Source organism: Tauraco erythrolophus, chromosome 2, assembly GCF_009769465.1.
Source record: "Tauraco erythrolophus isolate bTauEry1 chromosome 2, bTauEry1.pri, whole genome shotgun sequence".
Lineage (NCBI taxonomy): Eukaryota > Metazoa > Chordata > Aves > Musophagiformes > Musophagidae > Tauraco > Tauraco erythrolophus.
The window spans coordinates 18,500,603-18,520,345 of record NC_141466.1 but is presented as its reverse complement, the minus strand read 5'-3'; the positions used below and the strand labels follow the sequence as shown (position 1 = coordinate 18,520,345).

The window sequence follows — 19,743 nt, the reverse complement described above, 5'->3', positions numbered from 1 at the left end:
ATCAGCTGCCAAGTCACTGCTAAGCTTAGTGTCAGCTGAGACTTGGTTGTGGATGGCCAGCAGTGTTATGCTCTTTGCTGCTAGAGGGAGAGTCAAAAGGTGTGCTTCCTTCCAGGTCTGAGAAGGATCCTCAGTGGGCTGCATGGATGCTCAGATATAAGGTCAAAGATCAAACATTATGATGTTACTTACTAGGTTCTCACTTCAAAGATCTGTTCAAGAGAGTAAAAGCGAGTGCAGCCTGGGTGTAGTTGAATCATAAAAACTCATGACAAAATGAAAGTTAACTTAATTAACCTAATATCTCAAATCTACCTGCAAAAACGCAAAGTTCTATCCTGTGTCATAAACACCTGCATTTTGTGTAGAAGGGTGATTTTTGATGCCAAAAGGCAAAAGTGCACATTTTTGAGTTTCTGGCAGCACCCAGGTTGGAAGAGACTTTCAAGATCATTGAGTCCAACCATTAACCTGACACTGCCAATCCCACAACTAAATCATGTTCCTAAGCACCACATCTACACATCTTCTAAATACCTCCAGGGATGGTGACTCAACCACTTCCCTGGGCAGCCTTTTCCAGTGCTTGACAACCCTATTGCTGAAGAAATTTTTCCTAATATCCAATCCAAACTTGCCCTGGTGCAACTTGAGGCCATTTCCTTGTGTACTATCACTCGTTACTTGGGAGAACAGATGGACACACACCTCACTACAAGCTCCTTTCAGGTAGTTGCACGCTATCCAAGACATAGTAACTGTTCCTGATCACAGTCTTCAAGCCTTCGGTGGAAGATAATTAAATTAGTTCTTATTACCTGTGATTTGGTGATGGTGAAGAACATCATAGTTACCTCTGGCTAAGCTGACATACCACAGCTTTTTCACCTGCTTTATCTCGATGGTGTAGCAAGTTCAACAGACATATAGTTCTATTTTGAAAAGATTTTGTGCATTTGAGTATTCATTCTTCCACAGTCTGACCTGCTCTGTGAAGGTGGTAAATATATTGTCAGAAGGCGTATACTTAAGAGAGTCTTAGTCTGAGAACTGTGAATTCTGGTGTGAATCTCTCAATTGAAACATCTATAGAGAACTGTGATACATATTGTGAATTGTTTGCATAATAATATTTATTACATAGATTGATCAACAATTTCAGAACTGTGGGAGCCTTAGAAGACCCAACTGTCTCTTATGAAGTGAAAGAAAAGAAGAAGAAAAGAAAAAAAACTGTACTTGAAAATTATCAAGCTTAGCTTCAGAGCTCAGAGAAAAGAAAATCAAAAAAGCTTGTTCATCTGATAGAAAAGACATCATATCAACCACAGATACCTGTCAAAGTAGGATGCATGAGTAAATAAAGCCCAAGTTTTTAATCCATTGATGAAAACAGACAAATTGAGCAATGCCTCTTCTTGACAGCTTCACATTAGGGCGTAGTATTTTTCTAGAAGGAATGGTTTAGCCGAACAGAAGTTGAGGACTCAATATTAAATCCCTGAAACTCTACATATTTTGCTATACAGGGGTGAGTAAATACTCTAAACATCCTCCACTCATTTTAAAATCTGTGTATCTAAAAGAAAGATCAGTCTGCTGGAAGTGCATGACATTGCCATGGAAACAACAGCACTCTGCTCCTTGGGGACCTTTCCAAACCCAACTCAAACATGCTTGATTTTGTTTATTTTTTTGTATGAGCAGTATTTGGAATCGGCAGCCACAGTTCTGAGGCCTTTTGAAGATTGTTTGCTTAGGCCAACTTGAGATAAATAGCCTACTGCCCTTCCTAAAAATAAAGATGTTTTCCTGCTTGAATATCTCCCAGTACTTTCATTTATGTACTTATTTATTAGAAATAAGAATAGTAGAGAAACAAGTCTGAGAAAGCCCTTTACTGCACATTTGATGCTATTTCAGTTTCTCTGGTTTCCTCAGAATAGGTTGGACTCTTTTCCAAAGAGATTCCTTGTCTTTATTGCTGACAGTGGGGTCTTCACTTTCAGAAATACTCAATCCCCAGCCAAGCGCTCACAGCAAACATGTTGAATTTTCAGCATGCAGCAGGTCCCACCTGGCATGTCTTATGCCAGCCATGAAGCCAGTCCCAGGCTGAACCCCAGAGAACCCCCATGCCTCAGGTGCAGGGCTGTGCTAACACAGCTGTGGCCGTGCTAGTGCAAGGGCATCCTGGCCAGCAGCCTCTGCAGCTGGGCGGCGGGACTGTGTCTGTAGGAAGCCCAAACCACAGCAGGCTGGGAGTCATCAAGTGGAGACATCCACATGGGAAGAAGCCAGCTAGACACCCTTTGTATGGTTTAATTCCTTCTATGCTGAAATGTGTCTAAAGTAGGTCAGCTACGCCTGTTGCTCTCTACTGACCGCGGAGCAGGGCTCGGAGGGCTAGCTCACGTATAGACATCTGTACTGCATGCAAAGTCTCAGGAGATGAAACCTATTGCACGTCAGGTGTGCCGCACTGTGTAGAAGTGTCCAGGTTACAGCTGCTGTGCCATAGATCTGTCCAAACTGCTAGGCACTCCGTACCTTTGGAGAAGTGCAAAGGCTCCTGACTGACTGTTCCACCAGTCAGTATGCTCAGGTACAGAACGTGGATGCATCTAAAGGAACCTTGGTGTCTGACAGGCCCAAGCAATTCTCTTTCTACATTTGAGTTAGTCTGATTCTGGCCAGTTTAGAGATATTTTCCTTTGTCCAGTGTCTCTTCTGATATTCACAGGTAGCTTTCCAAGGGGGCTGTTTTGTATCACCCTGCACTAGTGCCACATTCTTCACTGAGTACTTGTGCATTCAAAAATCTGTAAACAAAATCTTTTCAGCCTGTCTCTGAGATAAGTTCTTCTTCTTTGGGAGGCAGAAAGCATACATGTATGCTAGCACCTTTAGTAAAGCTATAACTCTTAGGAAGAGTTTTAAAATACCACTGGACATTTATTGTCTGGAAATTGATTTTACTGCTGTTAGTAGCTCAGTCTTGCTTCAACTTGATGACTTTGAACAGCACAGAATATATTTAGGAAAGAAATCTGTAAGAAATTATTATCAAGACTTCCTATTATCCAAAATTCTCAGTGCTTACTGCAAACACTGACTTTAGTTCTAACACACATGCCTGTGAGACACAAGATTATCCCATTTTACAGAGAGCAAAACTGATCCTGCCATCATGTTAGTGCTGTCATGTTAATTCCTGGCTCAAGTTGCAGTTAAGCACGGTAGATACAGCTGGGAAGAAAAGCTCTGATGCTGTGAGTGACTTTGACAATCTGCAGAACTGGTGACTTGAGTAAAACTCTCAGAATAACTACATGGCTAAGCTTTAGCACAGAAAGAAGCACGACCCCATTGTAAGGACACCTTCTGGTTCCCTCCAAAAAGCATGCTTTTTCCTTTGCCAGACTGCAATGTGAATAAACAAAGTGTTTGACTCCATGGACATCGTAGCTTAAAACCACTCTGGGTATGCACAAATTTTATAGCTTGTCATGCTTGGAAAACATTAACTTGACAGCAATCTTCTGCATCTCGGACAAATATATGAGTCTACTTCTGGTGTTTTATTCAGCAAGAAAGTGCTGAGGGCACCAACAAGACTTTTACATCTGCTTTTCAGCTCAGGACACAATTGACTTCCAGTACACTTAAACATGGACTTTTAGAATCCAGACTGCCAATTGTAGACTGATGAACATGTGACCATTTCTTGCTCCCTGGGAGGAAAGTAACAGACGTTTCAAACTCCTAAGGTCAAAGATGAGTTATTCATAAGCACAGACACAAAGATTTAGTTCTTTTTCAGTATACTGGGAAACTTTATACAAACAAAAAGAGCTGTGATAACGCTCTGCCCCTCTGTCTTGACCCTCCTGCCTTTGCTGACCTGCAGGAGAAATCCCTCTGCATTTATTGCCAAAATGTAAAATCCTGCAGACGTACGGTACGCACTGTGCACAACTGCAGCTCATGCTGCTGGTGAGGAACACGCTCAGGAACCCTAGGCTCTTTGCCTTCTTACACAGTGACCAAGCACTTTACTGACCACAGAAAAGGTGCTTAACTACTGGTGGTTACATTTTGGCTCGAGTGTTCAGTGTGTGTAGTATTGAGGAGTATCTTGTGACTGCGGGGGGTCTCAAAAGTGTGTGTGTAGCTGGGGATGGACAAGGGTTAAGCAAGGGGAAAGGGCATAGCTATATCCACTCTGCAGGACCCTGGTGCTGACACAGCCATGCAGGTTCCTGCCTTGGTCTCATAGGACTGAATGGACTCATGCGTTTGCTAGAAAACCTATGAACTGCACTTGCTGCATAGGGTCAGCAGGTAGGAAAGCCTGCATGAATTTCCCCCTTTTCTGATGGGCGCTGGGCCCATCAGAGGCTGAGTTTATCAGACTAATAGGGTGTTTGTTAATTAATGCTCTGGTTTGCATGGTCTACAGGCACATGCCTTTAAGTTGCGCACGCGGAGCCCTGTTTCCGGCAGGGGATGAACTGCCAAAAGCTTTTATTGCATCTCATGTCTTATCCAGCCAATGTTCTGCTCATCTGGGCAGTGTATGATGCTCCGGTGTACTTCACCCCTAGAACTTTCCACTTTTGTGGGTGAGTAACTCACTGGTGCTAGCTCATCAGCTCTTGTTTGAAACGCTTTTCTACCAAATATTGACTCCCGCTAAGAAACTCTGTTAATTAAGTTTTGGGATGAATGTAACTGATAAAGGTTAGAACTATGCTGATTTTGTCTGCCCCTGTGAGGCAGTACATATTTTATAGGTATAGTAGCTCATGTAAGATACCTGAGCAGTGTGCATCAGCAGGTAATCTGCCTTTCCTATTTAGCCTAGCTAACCATGGAAGACTATCCTGCCCCACTTCATAACTAGGAGATAACAGCATCAGATACTGCCAGCTGCCTCTGTGCGATCAGAATCCTGATCCCTGTTTTCCAAAAGGGCAGGGCTGTCAGTGATAACTGCATGAAAACAATGCTTGTAATATTATTTGCTGCTTTGAATATTATTTGGCGTTGCTCCTCTTCTTCACAGCTTTTATCCTCATCTGTTCAACACATGCACACTAGACTGTTCACAAGATCACTAGTGATGTGTAATCAAGAAATGCAGAGCAAAGCTCTTCGTTTTTTACCATAATACCTACCATGGGAGAAGCTTGAGAAGGTAGGGTCCATCTCTCAACAGCTGAAATGGTTGAGATAACAAATGGCTGTATTTGAACATTGATTTTTGTTACTCCTCCAACCTGCCTAAAGGATCTATCTCTACAGCTACATTTGATCTAACTATGGTAGGCCATGTGGACAAAGGATCTCATGATCTGATGGCTCCTATGTGAAGTGTATGACTTGGGGTAAAATTTGTCTAATTAAATTTTCTCTACTTTGTTTCATTCTGATTTTTTGATTCTGGAGAGAGAAAATATTTCTAGAAGGTGTCCTTGGGCTCTCTATATACAAGTATTTGATGACAGCTCTTGTATTGCCCTACCTGTTATTCATATCCCTTCCACTTTTTTACAATCATAACTATATAATTGCAAATCATTTGTTTATCAATTTCTTCTAGCTCTTGTGTCCTCAAAATTTGGATGGATTTGAATTTGCCAAAGGAGAAAGAATAAACATATGGATAGAGATTTGTGCAGTTACAGTTTCCTCAAAAGCATAGTGAGTACTTGTAGCAATGAAGAGTTTGCTGCAGACAGCATGTTCCAATAGGTCCGTTTATATATAGTGAGGCATTGATTAAATCCATGGCTCCTCAGTTTATATTTATAGCATACATTCACTCTAGTTTTTATTTATAGGTTACCTTTTAGTCTAGTCTATATTATATGTCTCTCTTGTTGGCAATGAGGCTTGAATGTCATTTAAACAGTCTTACAGTAAATGCCAACCAGATGAGATGTTCATTCATTGGTCCTTCTTGGGGGAGGCCTCTGTACTTTATCTGTTTCTATTAATGGAGCATCTGAACATTACGCTGATAGGTTGTGGATCTCCACCTGCCCCCATTGGCTTCCACAGCCCTTCTGCTGTTGCCTTGTTCTCTACTCATGCTTGTGTTCTCCCTATCCTGTGTTCCATTTGTCCTCCTACTCCTCTTCTCCACTTTGCCTTTCCCTGCACCTGGTTCTAGTCACTCACCCAGTTCATAACATGCCCTTCACCTCTAATCTACTAACATCTTCACAGCCATAGTTGGCCACAACCATTCTGCTATTCTGTGATTCAGTGATTCTGTGTGACTATGGTCGTTACTCCGTTTTACAAATAGAGAATCTGAGTGAAAGAGTAATGTTAATGGTTACACAAGAGATAAGCAGAATAATGTGTTTTCTTGAGTCCCAATGTCCTTATGAATGTAGTTAGGGACAGAGGAGATCATGCACAGAAACAAGGTGATGAGTTTCTCATTTGTTCAGTGAGAAGGAATATTTTTCCTTATGTTAATTTCAAAACAACATAATGAAACTATGGCTATGAAAAGGATTAGTCAAAGAGGGTAAGAAGAAAGAATTACATTTCAGTGTTAAAATGTCACATGAAAAGTTTGTAGAAGAGCTTTTAAGATATTTAAGGAAAACCTGTTTACTTCAATTCATAAGAGGAAGGAAATATGAATATGGAAAAATCTATTTGATATGGAAGGTGGGTTTTTTTTGTTAAAATATATTTCAGGGCATTTGTTTTTGTTAGATACAATGATTAAAATATTTTGCTCTTGAAAAAAACCAATGAAGAGCTGGACCTCTTTCTGAAGGTACAAATAACATTAGTTCTGCCGATAACTTCCCCTTTTGACCTGTCCTGTTCATTTCTCTTAATTTGCTGCATGCGTCTTCTTAGACCAGGTCTTGTCTACAGAGGAGGTTGCTGTGACTTCTTCCAACCACTGAGTTAAATTATAACCAATTTTAAAATTAAAATGCCCTGGTGATGACCTTTCTAAGAGCTGTCATACTTCACTCTAGCTTAAGCTATCATTTGAAGAAATAAATGGATTTCAAATTCCCAGACCTTGAGTAATAGAAAATTCAAGACTTTGTACTTGAACCTATAAATCCCTGTGAAGTGACATTTCAGAGGGATCTTTGTCTTTCTCTGGAGAATGAGGCTCTCATTCTGTTGGTCAGACATGCTCTACTATCAAAGTCGTCATAAAGAGAGATGGACAGAAGTCCTGCTCTACACCACGAGGTACGCCACAATTTGCAGACAAAAGCAGTACCTACTCTGCATTTTTATTTCTTCTCCATTGTTTTTCCCTAAATTTATCTGAGCTTTGAAGCCTCACAAACCTAGAGAACTAAAAACAAACAAGCTTGCTCACCAGCTTCCTCTTAGGCCTCCAAGCTCTATTTATAATTTCTATAAGCCTTCATTACCTCTGGTCTACAGTATCAAATTCTTCTGAACTAGAAAGGTCACATTCTAACTATTATTACTGGAGAAATTAATTCAGTGTGTGACATCATAGCTAGATGGTTAATTACCCATTTAATAGGACACTACAGCTGTTAGAGAGCTGTCTGCTTGCAAAACGCCACTTTATAGTATTTACCACTTGAAGGGCAGAAATGTCATGCAAATTAGCCATTTTCAATTTCAAATTTATTTTAAATTGTAAACATTTCTGAGAGGAACACATTTTTTAGCTTAATCTCCAAATCAATATTCATGATAGTTTTATAATTAGCACCCTGATGTACATTAAATTCCTGTATTGTTCTCTTCAATTTCTGACGTTGTTAACTGTGAAATATTTATTACTTTCACTGCTTCACTGATGTTGTAAATTAGAAATTAACCAGAATTTGGTGAAGAGTTTTGGGCACAGTGCTGATAGTCTTTTTTTTTAATCCGCTTGTCTTGACAGGTATCTCAGTTCTAATTGCCTTTAATGACATTACAAACTGAAGCAATTATGTGAATTACACAATATCAAGCTTTCTGTTTTGTTATTTAGCTTACAAATGTAAAAGCAAATTCATTCTTGCTGTAATAGTCATTCAGTGAAACCCCATAATATTGTTGTATATTCTTATTTTATAAATTAAATTCTAAGATGAGACAGGTTCAATGACAAAGCCTCACTGGGTGCATTTGCCATAGATCTGGGCAAATTAATATAATAATGAGGTTTTCTAGGTAAGCGGTATGAAATGCTGCCACCTAAGAGTGCAGGGCTATGGCTGGTCTGGAGCCAGGCACACCATGTCTGGCCAGTCTGCAGCTGCTAAAGAATATATCCGATGACTGAGTTTAGTCTGATTTTCTAACTCTTAAGCAACAACTTAACAATATAAGATTTCCATTATTTATCTATATGGAGAGGTGAGCTCTCCTCAGAATTTACTGAAAAAATTGTGATTGTCTTAAGGAAGACAAGACAAGGCCCTAACTTAGTAACAGCTTAATTTGAAAACTTCACTTGCTGGCTTATCCCTGACAATTTGGTATATTTATGTATTGCTTGAGGAGTTATCGATTCATCAGTTTCCAAACCAGAAGTTTATTGTTGATAATAATAAAGAACAGATTATGATGCTGTTGGAAACCATCTTCCCAAAGTTTTAGATAAAAAGCTCAGAGATTGCTAAAACTAAAACTAGCAAGACTGAAAATAGATGTTCCAATTCTAGGTAAGGTCCTGCTGGCAGAGGAGATATAGAACAAGTTACCTTGATTCCTCCCTGTGGCATAGTAGAGCTAGCAGTCAGAGAGAGAGTGACTAATTACACATGGGTAATCTTCAAACCAGTAAGCAGAGCATGGGCAACAGGAAAAAATGACAAGGAACCCCTTCCCCAGCCCACTATCACTCTGTATTGTTCCTTGAGTGGACTTGTGCATGCCTCCCTTGTAATCGTGACAGAGTAACAGTGGCTCCTGCAAAAACAAGTAAAAGCTGAAAGCCAGATGGCTCTATGCAGAGCAACAACATTATCTATTACCTTGACTAAGTAATTGTATTTAATTTTAAAAAATTTCCTGTGTTGAAAATGTTTCCAGACCGTTACCCCTTCCCCAGTCCAAGTGGAAAACAAAATGCCATTCAGCAACAGAGATGGGGTTGGATCCAACATAAACATTTCTCAGCTAGGCATTCCTCATAGAAGTGCAAAGTCATTTTTTCCATACACAGTGGGAAAGACAAAGCCTCTGCTTAAAAGGCATTCTTCTCCAAAAAGGGGGAGGGCTAAAATGTTTTAGCTGTCTGCAAACTGGCTAAGGATTAGAGATTAATACCAGCCTCTGCTCTAATGTACTTATTACTACAGCCACTAAGTAAAAAACTTACTCTTACAGATGCTCACTGCTGGAAATAGAAAATCTGCAATTGAAAAGGTAGCTATTTGATTTTCTTCTTTAAAAAAAAATACCAAGTTTATTCAAGCGGAACAATTTACAGGAAGAGGGATAAATAATTCTGCGTTGTTTCCTCATTAACCACCCTCCACCCAATCCCTGCAAAACACTCACGAGATGTGGGTTCTGAGTCATACTTTCTTCTCTTGAGTCCTCCAGATAAGTGAGACACAATAGCTGACAAACTACAGCACTCCCTGAGAGATTTCCAGATAGAGACAAAAATTTTCAAGGGATGAAAAAGAAAAGTGGCCTTTGAAGCAGGTTCAACTGTGCTCGTGGGACATTGTTAAAACTGAGAGGGTAAATCTGAAGCTTCCTTTGATTTCTCTTTTGCAGCAATTTCCCCCACCCCAGATTTCTCGTATTTCCTGGTTTGATTTTGCAGCTCTTTGAAGTGCTGACCGCAGTAGAGACGTACAGTGATCTGCTTGACCAATAGCCACGGCACCAATTTAAAAACCTATTAGCACGAAGCACAAGCCACAGTGTGAAAAACTCAGAAGATCAGGAGAAAGAGCTTTCATCCATCTCTCCCTCACAAGGGTGGCCCAGCTGTGGACAAAACAGGCAGCTGCTTGGGATGGTTGATGGGAAAGTGCCATATTTTGGGGCTGTTCTCAGAAACAGGGTCTCCCCCTTGATGGTGCTAGTGCTTGCAAATGTGAGGGAAGGAAGTGAGACAGCTCGGCATAATTAAATTTGTATTACGAGCCTTACACACAGCATGGAGATGGGCAGAGGCCATGCTCTGAAAGGAGAGAGGAAAAGCTAGGGCTAGGGAAAAGGGATAACCTCCCCTGATCTCTCACTGCCTCTTGCCATCACAGACATGGTCTGATACTGAAGAAACTAGTATCTTATTGGCTCAAAGTAGGGGAAGAGTAGATGCATCAAGAGAGAAAAATCCCCAATCTCTTTTCTCATCCCTCACAAAAATCCCTTGCTCAAACCCTTGTTTCCAACTGACTTAAAAGTAATTAGGTGGTGCCTTAAAGACTCTGTTGAGCCTCTGCAGACAGTTCTCACCATTGATGGGAAATGGGGAGCTACAGAAAACCACAAACCTGCAAAAAGCTGAGTACAGCACACAAATCCCCTCTGACCTTACACCACGTCTAGACCTTCAGCACCTGCCCAGCTACCCCTGAATGGATCCGTGCCAGGTACCAGTGCTCTGGAGACCTTGCCAACCCTCAATGGGCCAGGCTGTGTTAGCTTTTTCTGGGGCACCTCAGCATGTAGGATTTTAATAGCTGGGGTGGGGAGGACTGTGCTGTGCTTTGCCCTGGCAGCTTTTATTTTATTTTATTTTATTTTATTTTATTTTATTTTATTTTATTTTATTTTATTTTATTTTATTTTATTTTATTTTATTTTATTTTATTTTATTTTATTTTTTGGAGGCTGGAGCAGATTTTCTCTGGACAAATGCTTTCTTCTACGGAGTGCTTTCGAGGAAGAGTCCTTAGAGACAGGAGTGAGGAGCACAGCATAAGGGAGTCGTGAACGGCAGGTTCTCTGTGGCTCTGCTCGGGCTATCACCCAGGCTCAGAGGTGGAAAACCACAGTGGGAAACCCTGGGACATAGTGGCTTTGCATTAGCTTTGGCACAAAAGAAGTCTGCTCATCTCTTGCTGCTCAAATGGCCTTTTATACAACAGCAACAGGATACATCGTAGGGTTGTGACAGAGTACCCCACAGCCCTGAAGTGATCCAGTTTATGTGCAGATTCCATGTGCTGTTTCTTCTACCTGACACCAATGGTGAAAGGCTGAACAAGATCATTTTTATTCATTTTTGTTGAGAAGGCAGAGTCAAACAATGATTCAGGGTCTTAGAGTTTTAGCTAAAATGGCTGTTTTTACTGATCATATTGGAAGTTTTTCATGCATGTAGAGTCTTTTTTTCAGTAATTATTAAATTATGTTTCAAATTAACATTCAAGTGTGCCAGTTCTTTCCATGCTCCCTGGCTTCCATATATCATGACTTAAAAAATAACATTTTAATTCTTCATACAATCTTGTAAACTTGGAATAGTAATTTCTAAAATATTTTTCACAAACTTTTATTATTCTTTGGCTCATATTAGGTATCTTAGTAACTCTTGAATGCTGGAGTTTTTGCACTGTTTCTTGCTGGTTTGTCTTAAAAGAAAGAAAGAAGTTCTAGCATTTCTGAAGTATTTATTTTAGAAAAGAACCTTCTAACGAATAAACAGGAATGACAAAGCCAGACCATATTTACTCCATTTTAGTCAATCTCTGTTTGCATTGCCAAATACACACTGTACGCATCCTGACTGATGGTTAGGAAAATCCCTTTGAGATCATTTAATGACAAAGAACTAGATTTCAAGAACTGTGGAGCTCTAACAGCTTTGTATACAGTACTATTCAGCAATTGTTGAATCTTGCATTAGAATTCAGAACCCAAACATCCCCAGTTCATGGTTGTGTCTGAAAATGAACTGGGATCGGCTTCAAACTTTCAAGAGGACCAATTAAAATATAAAACCCAAGAGTGTCTATATTTTGGTGCTTGAAATCTAAGTCCAGCAGCAATTTTTAAATCATCAGTGTCTGGTTATGTATTACTTAGAAACTAGACCTATTTTACACAGCTTTTGAACAGTAGGAGCTGTAATTGTTATCAGTTTAAACAAGGACAAGTTCTCCTTCAGAAACCAAATCTTTTATTGCTTCTCATGCCCCCTGAAAAAAGTGGGCTTTAATTCCTTCCTCGATTCCCATGTCATGAATAAGAGAGGGCATGAAATGCCTTTTATTGGTTTTCACAGCACTGAATAAGCTTGGGGGCACTATGCTGGTACTTGCCTAAAGCTTTGTGGGAACTCACTGTGGTAGAGTCTAAATTTCATTGTTCTGATGGGTACTTTATGGACCTTCCTGAAATGGACAACATTTCCCACTATCCATCTGCTCTGTCCTGTGCTTCCATTTCCTTCAGCTTCCTATGATTTAAGAGGTTTAGGGTCTGGTGGCTCTACTCCAAGCAGCTGATTTTTATTAAAGCTTTGATGAGAAACTTAAGCTGGAATCACAAACATCTGTAGTAAAACTTCCTCCCCACTAATAGACATTTCTCAGAACATAACCTTGTTGTACCAGAAAAAAACAGCAGCTAGAAATCCAAATTGACCATTATGGGAGTTAACCTAACATAACCTCAAGGGTCTGAAGTGAATTCATTTAAGATCTGCTTTTTTAAAGGTAGATGCAGTTCCCATTAGCTTAAAAGAATATAAAGGTTTCTATCAAGCTAAAACTCTTTTTGGCTCTCACCTCAGGATTAGGTCTTCTGCTGCCTCATTTAGTGCTAGTTTGTTTTGAGCAGATTAATGCCACAAGTAAGGATTAAACTGTGGTTTCTCCAAACAGTCTGCAAGACTTTCTGTTCCAGCCTTTATGGGAGAAGGGCTGAAGGAAATTCGGTGATAATTTGAATCTTTGTTAACAAGTGGCTGGGACTTATGATTGTTCTCTTTTTATATATTTAATATGAGCCATTTTAAAGAAGTGAGTTTGTCATAGGTCCCATGCTATTTATTGCTTATCACTTTAGAGAACCTCAAAGAAAGCACCTCAAATATTGTTTCTTGCTTTTGAAAATTTAGATCAGCAGTTGCTGGTAGAAGTTAAGTGGGAAAAAATGATTGTCAAATACGTTATTTTAACATGCTAGTTCCAACAGATAACTTCTGCCTTATTTTCTCTTATAGTAAATGACGAATTTTGACTTGACTATGATAATAGTTTCCTTTAAAGGACTTCTTCTGCCTCTCTGCCTTTCCCCTGAGCCAAAACCACTGATGCTGGAAACAGTTTTCCTCTTCCATTTGTCCAACAATATCATGCCTTCCTTCACTCTGGGAATTGGCTTCCTGCCCTATCCCAACTACTTCATTTTTTTGCTTTACTCTTAGAGCTCTTGATTATCTTATTCTTGCTTTAATTTTTTCATCTTCTTTGTCTCTTTCCTGCTTTAGTTTGCTTCCTTTCCCACCATTTGTTTCACTTCTTCTTTCCATAGAGGACATTTGAAATTATCTTTTCTTACTTGGCAAGTGTCCCCACAGAATGTCTGACTTCCCTTTCTTCCATTAATCCTTCTCACACTCATCTCCTGTACTGAAGTCTCTTAGTTATTTTCTTGACCTCATGTTGTTATTTACAACAAAATGAAATGAGTTTTTTTCTGGATATCACCTTACATTCGTTTTACATTAAAGAAGTGAGTGATTGTGCAATGTGAATTACAGGGAATCATTTACCATACTCTAATATTTGAAGTCTTGTGCCATTGTTTATTCTCACCTTAGACTCTAAGGAACTTTCTTCCTACTGGAGAACAAAATCTACACCTATATAATTAAAAGCATCATGTTAGTGGAATTTACAAACGCAAATGTTGACAGTGGTGGGCTCCAGACCCAAATGATGATGTATGACCTGCCTCTTATTTTAAAGGCATGTGTTTGTCAGTGGGACATAACTGTTCTCAGAAGTTACTTCTGGTTTTCAGTTTTAACTCCGTGCCTCACCAAAACTGGACATGTCTCACCAACCCCTATCCTTCTGCTGTATTTACATTAATGGATGGAACTCCAAAACAAATATTTCTGATGTTGGCCACTTGCTTGGTTGCTTTCATTTGATATCTATCTGTCAGTTTTAAATCCTTTGCTTCCATCTCTGATGAATCTTCCTTGTAAAATATTTCAATCTATCCTTATTTGGAAAAATCAATCTCTGACTTAATGCCACCAATTGTATTTGGGTTATACTGATCGGCTTGATCCAGCGCTTCGTGCTTACTTTCTTTCTGATCTCACTGCCTCCCCATACATATCAGGATTCGGCACTGTAACATCTCCCCAACACCCTCTATTGTGTTTATGAGCCGAGGAACTTAAACATCTCAAATAACACACAAGCAACTGAGTACTTGTCAGAGTGCTTTTCATATTGATCTGCCTCTTGATAGACAATCCAACAAAACTGAATAAATCCTCCAGTGCTTAATTACCTTTAAAATTAAAACTTGTGATTAACTTGTAGTCTGAACTGGATCACCCTCAGTTTCCATTTGCTGCATACCATAAGACCTATTTCTTAGACTAGTGAGCTTACTACAAAATCTTTTGTTGTCTGTGTATGTGCTTACACAATAAGTTCAAAGTTTTTTCCTAACACTATAATTCTTCTTAAGATACTTTTTCTGAATAATTTTCATCAATTTACAAGCATTCTTCTTAAAATAAAGGCAGAGACCTATACACATTATTCCATGACAGTCACCACCAGTGCTCATTGCGCAGGTAACATGACATTTCATTGGGTGGAATCTAGTCCAGTCAATTTAAACAACTACATTTTGTGCCCCAGCCTTTAAGCTGATTAACAAAGCTGTCCTGAAGTGAGTACCCAACATAGCCCTAACAGAGGAAGAGGCTCCTTTGAGGGCCTCCAGGGAGGACCGCTAGGAATTTGAGGTTTAAAAAACCTAGTGTCTTCATTACTCTATGGGGAATTTGAGTTTATACTTGAAGACAGTGCTTGATTCAAACATACATAGTTTATGTACCTAAATTAAGTGTACTGGATCACATCTTGATTAACAGCTAGGGAACCGAGATACTAGATGTTGCCTAAGATCCAACTCAAATCCATGGTTTGCTCTGTAAGTGGGTACTGCATATTAGCATAGCATGGAAAATGTATTTAGTCCTCTTCTCTCTGCCATCAAGACGCTTTCATTCAAATCCAAGGCGCAGAAAAGCTCCACATTAATGTTGATTCTGAATTTTTAAACCACTTCTAGTTACTCTGAGTTTAGGCTTGCCAAACATGGGAAAGGAAGAGGAATGGAAAACTGAGAAAAATTCACTAATATGTGTTTACATTGATTGGAGTCTCCTGTTCTTCTATAGCCTGATAATATCAAACTCTTACCAAGATTTAAGAGCATCCCACCAGTTATAGCTGGAAGCTCCCACCAGCAGAGTCTCAGACTGCTTGCAGATTTCTGAAGGCATTGTGTAAAGCAGAATCAGTAAAATGCTGTCCAGCACCTGCCCCACATGCTGAAACAGCATCATTTCTGCCTGCCCTGCCCTGTGCTCTGGCTTTACAGCGGCACGTTTCACGTTGTGGTTGACTGGCACCACAGTCCACCACCAAGCCCCATCCGTGGCTCTGTAACTCTGCCGTGTAAATCTGCCCCCTTTGTGTAATTTGGCACTTTTCAGCGTGGCTAACAGCCTCTGTCTGCTCGGGAGAGCCGTAGGCCTGAGTCAATATTTAGATGAAGGAGCTGAATCAAACCGCACTGTGTAAGGGAGTTTACTCTATGGTTCACTGTGAGCTGCGGGTTAAGAACTCAGGCTTGGAAAGAAGCTAATTCAAATCTGCTGGGATAAACCCTATTCCGGGGACTGAGTGAGGAGAGATGGGCTGTGCCAGGGAGAAGCTCTCTGAGGACCAAAAGAAATGTTCCTTCCTTGGCTGAGAGACTATCAGACCATCACTGTCTGGCCCCTACACCAACCTTCAGGCATAGAGCCAGTTCCCCAGCTCCCGTTAGCAACTACGTACATCGATCAAGGGGTAAGCAGGTTCTCACTGTTACAGAGCCATCAGCCCTATGCCGAAAGAGCATCCCACTGGGCTTCCTTGGAAATTGCCATGGAGGTGAGCCCTGAGATGCAATAGTAAGGTGAATCTGCAGCTAGCAAAGAAGCCTGAGATCCTGACTCTTTCCTCATGAAACCGTAGCATCCTGTGGCCGAGGGCCTTGGCGTGCTGATAGCAAGCAGCATCATGCATTCATAATGTGAGATCCAGAGCCTAAATGCTGCCATTGCAGGGGCTGAAGTAAACTGCTGGAGCAAACACCAATTACTGAGTCTATTAGGTCGAACTATACAAATGAAACTTCAGAGAGGATTGAAGTGGGTGAAGGAGACTAAAGTGTTATTCCTCTGTAATGTCCAATATGTATCACAGCACTTTTCCAAGGTAAAGTCCAACATATTAAAGTAAAACAATGTGTAGTGTGTCTTTGAGACAAGCATATTACAGAACCATACAGCAAAAGGCTAGTAATCACTTGTGCCCATTATCCTGTGAAAACCAGTTACAAAACTTAACCGGCTCTTAAATCAGGAATTTCATTGAGGGACTTTCCATGTTGTAAGCAAGCAACAGGTGGCAATGCATCTTCCCAGGGCTGATCCCAGGCCAGGGGAGAAGAGCTGTACATCCCACGTCATGGAGCCCGTCCAAGCCCGAGATGGCTCCCGAGAGCCCCTACACCAAGCAGAGCAGAGTTTGGCCTCCAGTTTTCTCATACAGGTCGTGTTTCATGCCAAGACCCTGGCAGGGCGGGCAGGCGTTTTCCCGAGGCTGCCCAGCTGCTTGGAGCCACTGCAGCAGGGGAACAAGCTCTGCCCAGCCTCGTGGTAACACCGGCTGTCTGAAGGGCTTGTGCACTTATTTCCATGTCTGTTAGTTCTGGCAATCGGAGTGCAGGGGGAAAATTAGCCTTGCGATATCAGAGATTGAGATCTTGATATTGTCATAGTGACACAGCTGTGCTAATCTCACCTCATTTTTGGATGTTATGCTAGAGGAACTACTCTTTCCCTTCCCATGACCTTATGTAACTCAATTCGCCCCCTACTTTGCGTCTCCCACGCATGAGACATTACTGTCCCCTGCTCCCAGTGAATGCTGGAGTAATTTATTGCTTTCTCAAGCTATATTTTTGAGTAGTTCGTTCCCAATGCAGTCTTGCTAGGATGAGGAGTATCAACCAATCCCAAAACACAGAGGTTGCAGGAAAATTTTCCACCATCAAATTGCTTCTCAGCTGTCTCTGATTTCATTTGTCACTAATCCCAACCTGATACTTTTTGGAAGTCTTAAAATCTCTGCAGGTGTTTTCTCTGCAGGTGGTCTCCTACACGTATTTGATTTATATTATCACTCCTCTCATCGCGAAAAGGAACTTCAGATTGTGGCATTCAGAGACAAAAGCACAAACTTCTTCAATACAGTGTTTGCCACCAAAAGAAAGACTCTTTTTGGAAGTTTAAGGGAATTACAATTGCAGGAACTACAACAAGGCAAGCAGAAAAGTGTTGTGACAATTAACCCTTGTAAAATAGCTCTGTTTGGACAGGCCTGTTTAGTTATGTTGGCAGGAAAGTCAGAGACGTGCTAAGCCAGCCTTGCTGCAAAGTACAGCAGCTGTCTGCTCACAGCAGGCAGGGCATGTGTACATTTTGAGGTCTGAACTGTATCTCTCCAGTCCCAAAATGCAACGTCTCAGATCGTCCCCGTCCCCCCCCCCCCCCAAAAAATCCTCTGGTATCACTTTAAGGATCGAACGATTAAGCTAATGTTAACCAGATGGGAGCTTCGACACGGATAGATGAAAAGCAGGAAAGCACAGACACTAGAGAGAGAAGGGAGTTACTGTACCTCAGCAAAAGGCACCCAACTTCCAGTAGCTACTGCCTGCTGCTGCCCTCTGATAACAGTGGCTTCTTGCGCGCTGACCGCTGAGCTACCTTCAATGTCAAACTGAAAAACGCCTCCCTCACTCGAGGCTGTGCTGGAGGAGAAGCATCTCAAAAAGAATAATATAGGAGAAACGAGGGGCCAGGCGGAGATCAAAGCCATTTCCTCCCCTTACATCCAGCAGTGGTCTTCTAGCGTCTCAGTAATTGTTTACCCTCTTCTGCAATCAGCCCCCCTTGGCTTAGTGGTGCCTCAGTTATTTTAACTTTCTTTCAGCGTTCGGTTTCCAGATGTGGCACTTCAAGGCAGTTTAACCAGATCCTTATTTGAAAGAAGAAAAAAAAAAAAGAAGGGAAAAAAAAAAGGAAAAGAAGGGAAGAAAAGCGCTTTTGCTGCCTCCCTTGTTCACTCTCTGTGCCTGTGGCTCCTCTTTTTCCCCAGAGGCTCCAGCTCAATAACATACAGATGGGCAGTGCTTAAGCAGAGAGTGTCAAACAGAGATTGTATTCCAGGAAAGCACCGCTGGCTCTCCAGCCACCTTATCTCCCTCTGTCAGGATGCAGACTGACGCTCTGCTCAGTGCTCTGGCTTCCTTCACATGTTCACATCGTTCCCTTTTTTACCTTTCGTGTTGAGACCCTCCCACTCAAACTTTGCCGTTCAGAAAGTGAGGTCACCCTTTCCTCCCCCCCAGGCCACCCCCCCACCACTCCATCTGACTGCTCCACACGAAGTATTGACTGTCATGACTGTTTGTGGTTTTTTTTAACATCTCCAGTTTATTCAGTGGAAGGCAGGAAGGTGCCAAATTTATTAAAAAAAACCACTAGACCAACCTTTTCTTTTTGGCAAGGGGGAGGGAAGGCTGTGGGTGGGAGGAGAAGGAGAAGGAGGAGGAGGAAGAGGAGGAGGGAAAGAGCCTGGCTGTGCCATGGGCTAATAGGGCTAATTGGTTTCTCTAACTTGCTTCATTCAAATCCTTCCCCTCAAGCCCACCTCTCAGCTTCTCGGCTCGTGAAATAGAATATCGTTCACTGAGATTTTGGAAAATGACTTCATTCCTCAGACTCATGAACTTTTATTTACAAAGAGCATCTTGTATTCCTTTTTCAAGCGATGCTTTGTGAGGCCCTGGTAACAAGGCTTGCAGTGTGTATATGAAGGCGAGCTGAATATATTGCCCACAGCTGACTTAATTTTTTGACTACAATCTCAAAAAGACAACGCAGTAACCCTTGCTAGGTTTTGGGATAAAGTCAGGGTATAATTATACTAATGTCCACCATTCTGGCCAAGGGGTCAGCACCCCGTCCCTCAGCTGTCCTGTGTGCAGAGGTTTGTAGCACCATCGGCCTGTCAGATTTCATTCTTAAATCTTAACAGAAATTGGCTTATTGTGCTGCGTTCTGGGAGCAGATTCCTTCTTTCTCCCTTTCTCTCTCCCTCCCTCCCTCCTTTTCTCCCTCCCTCCCCTCTTTCCTTTCTGATTGAAGATATTATGAGCCAAGAAAACCGTCAAGAGAGAATTAAGGGTAAAATAAAGTGGTTTGGTGATTTGTTAACCTCTACACACTTGTGGGCACAGCTTTGGAACCATAAATGCTGTACAGATGTCATACAGGGACTATAAAGATGTTAATGACCAAGAAGAAACTGCCTGATTCAGAATGGTGTAGCTGAGCAGGCAAAGCCACTCAAGCTTGTAGGACTAAGTATTGCACTGGCAGAGAAGAAAAAGCTGTGCGACCCAAGGCTATGAGGTTCAGGACCAAGGTTTATAGGA

The 19,743-nt window shown here is 41.3% G+C and overlaps 1 protein-coding gene across 1 annotated transcript in view; it reads right to left on the bottom strand.

Moving 5' to 3' along the window:
* The window catches only part of LAMA4 (laminin subunit alpha 4), a 103,587-nt gene extending 85,465 nt beyond the window's left edge, over window positions 1-18,122 (bottom strand). Inside the window, 1 exon segment of the mRNA XM_086608098.1 lies at window positions 17,922-18,122. Within this exon segment, the coding sequence (XP_086464224.1) occupies window positions 17,922-18,122 (201 nt within the window).
* Between the last annotated feature and the right edge of the window lie 1,621 nt (window positions 18,123-19,743).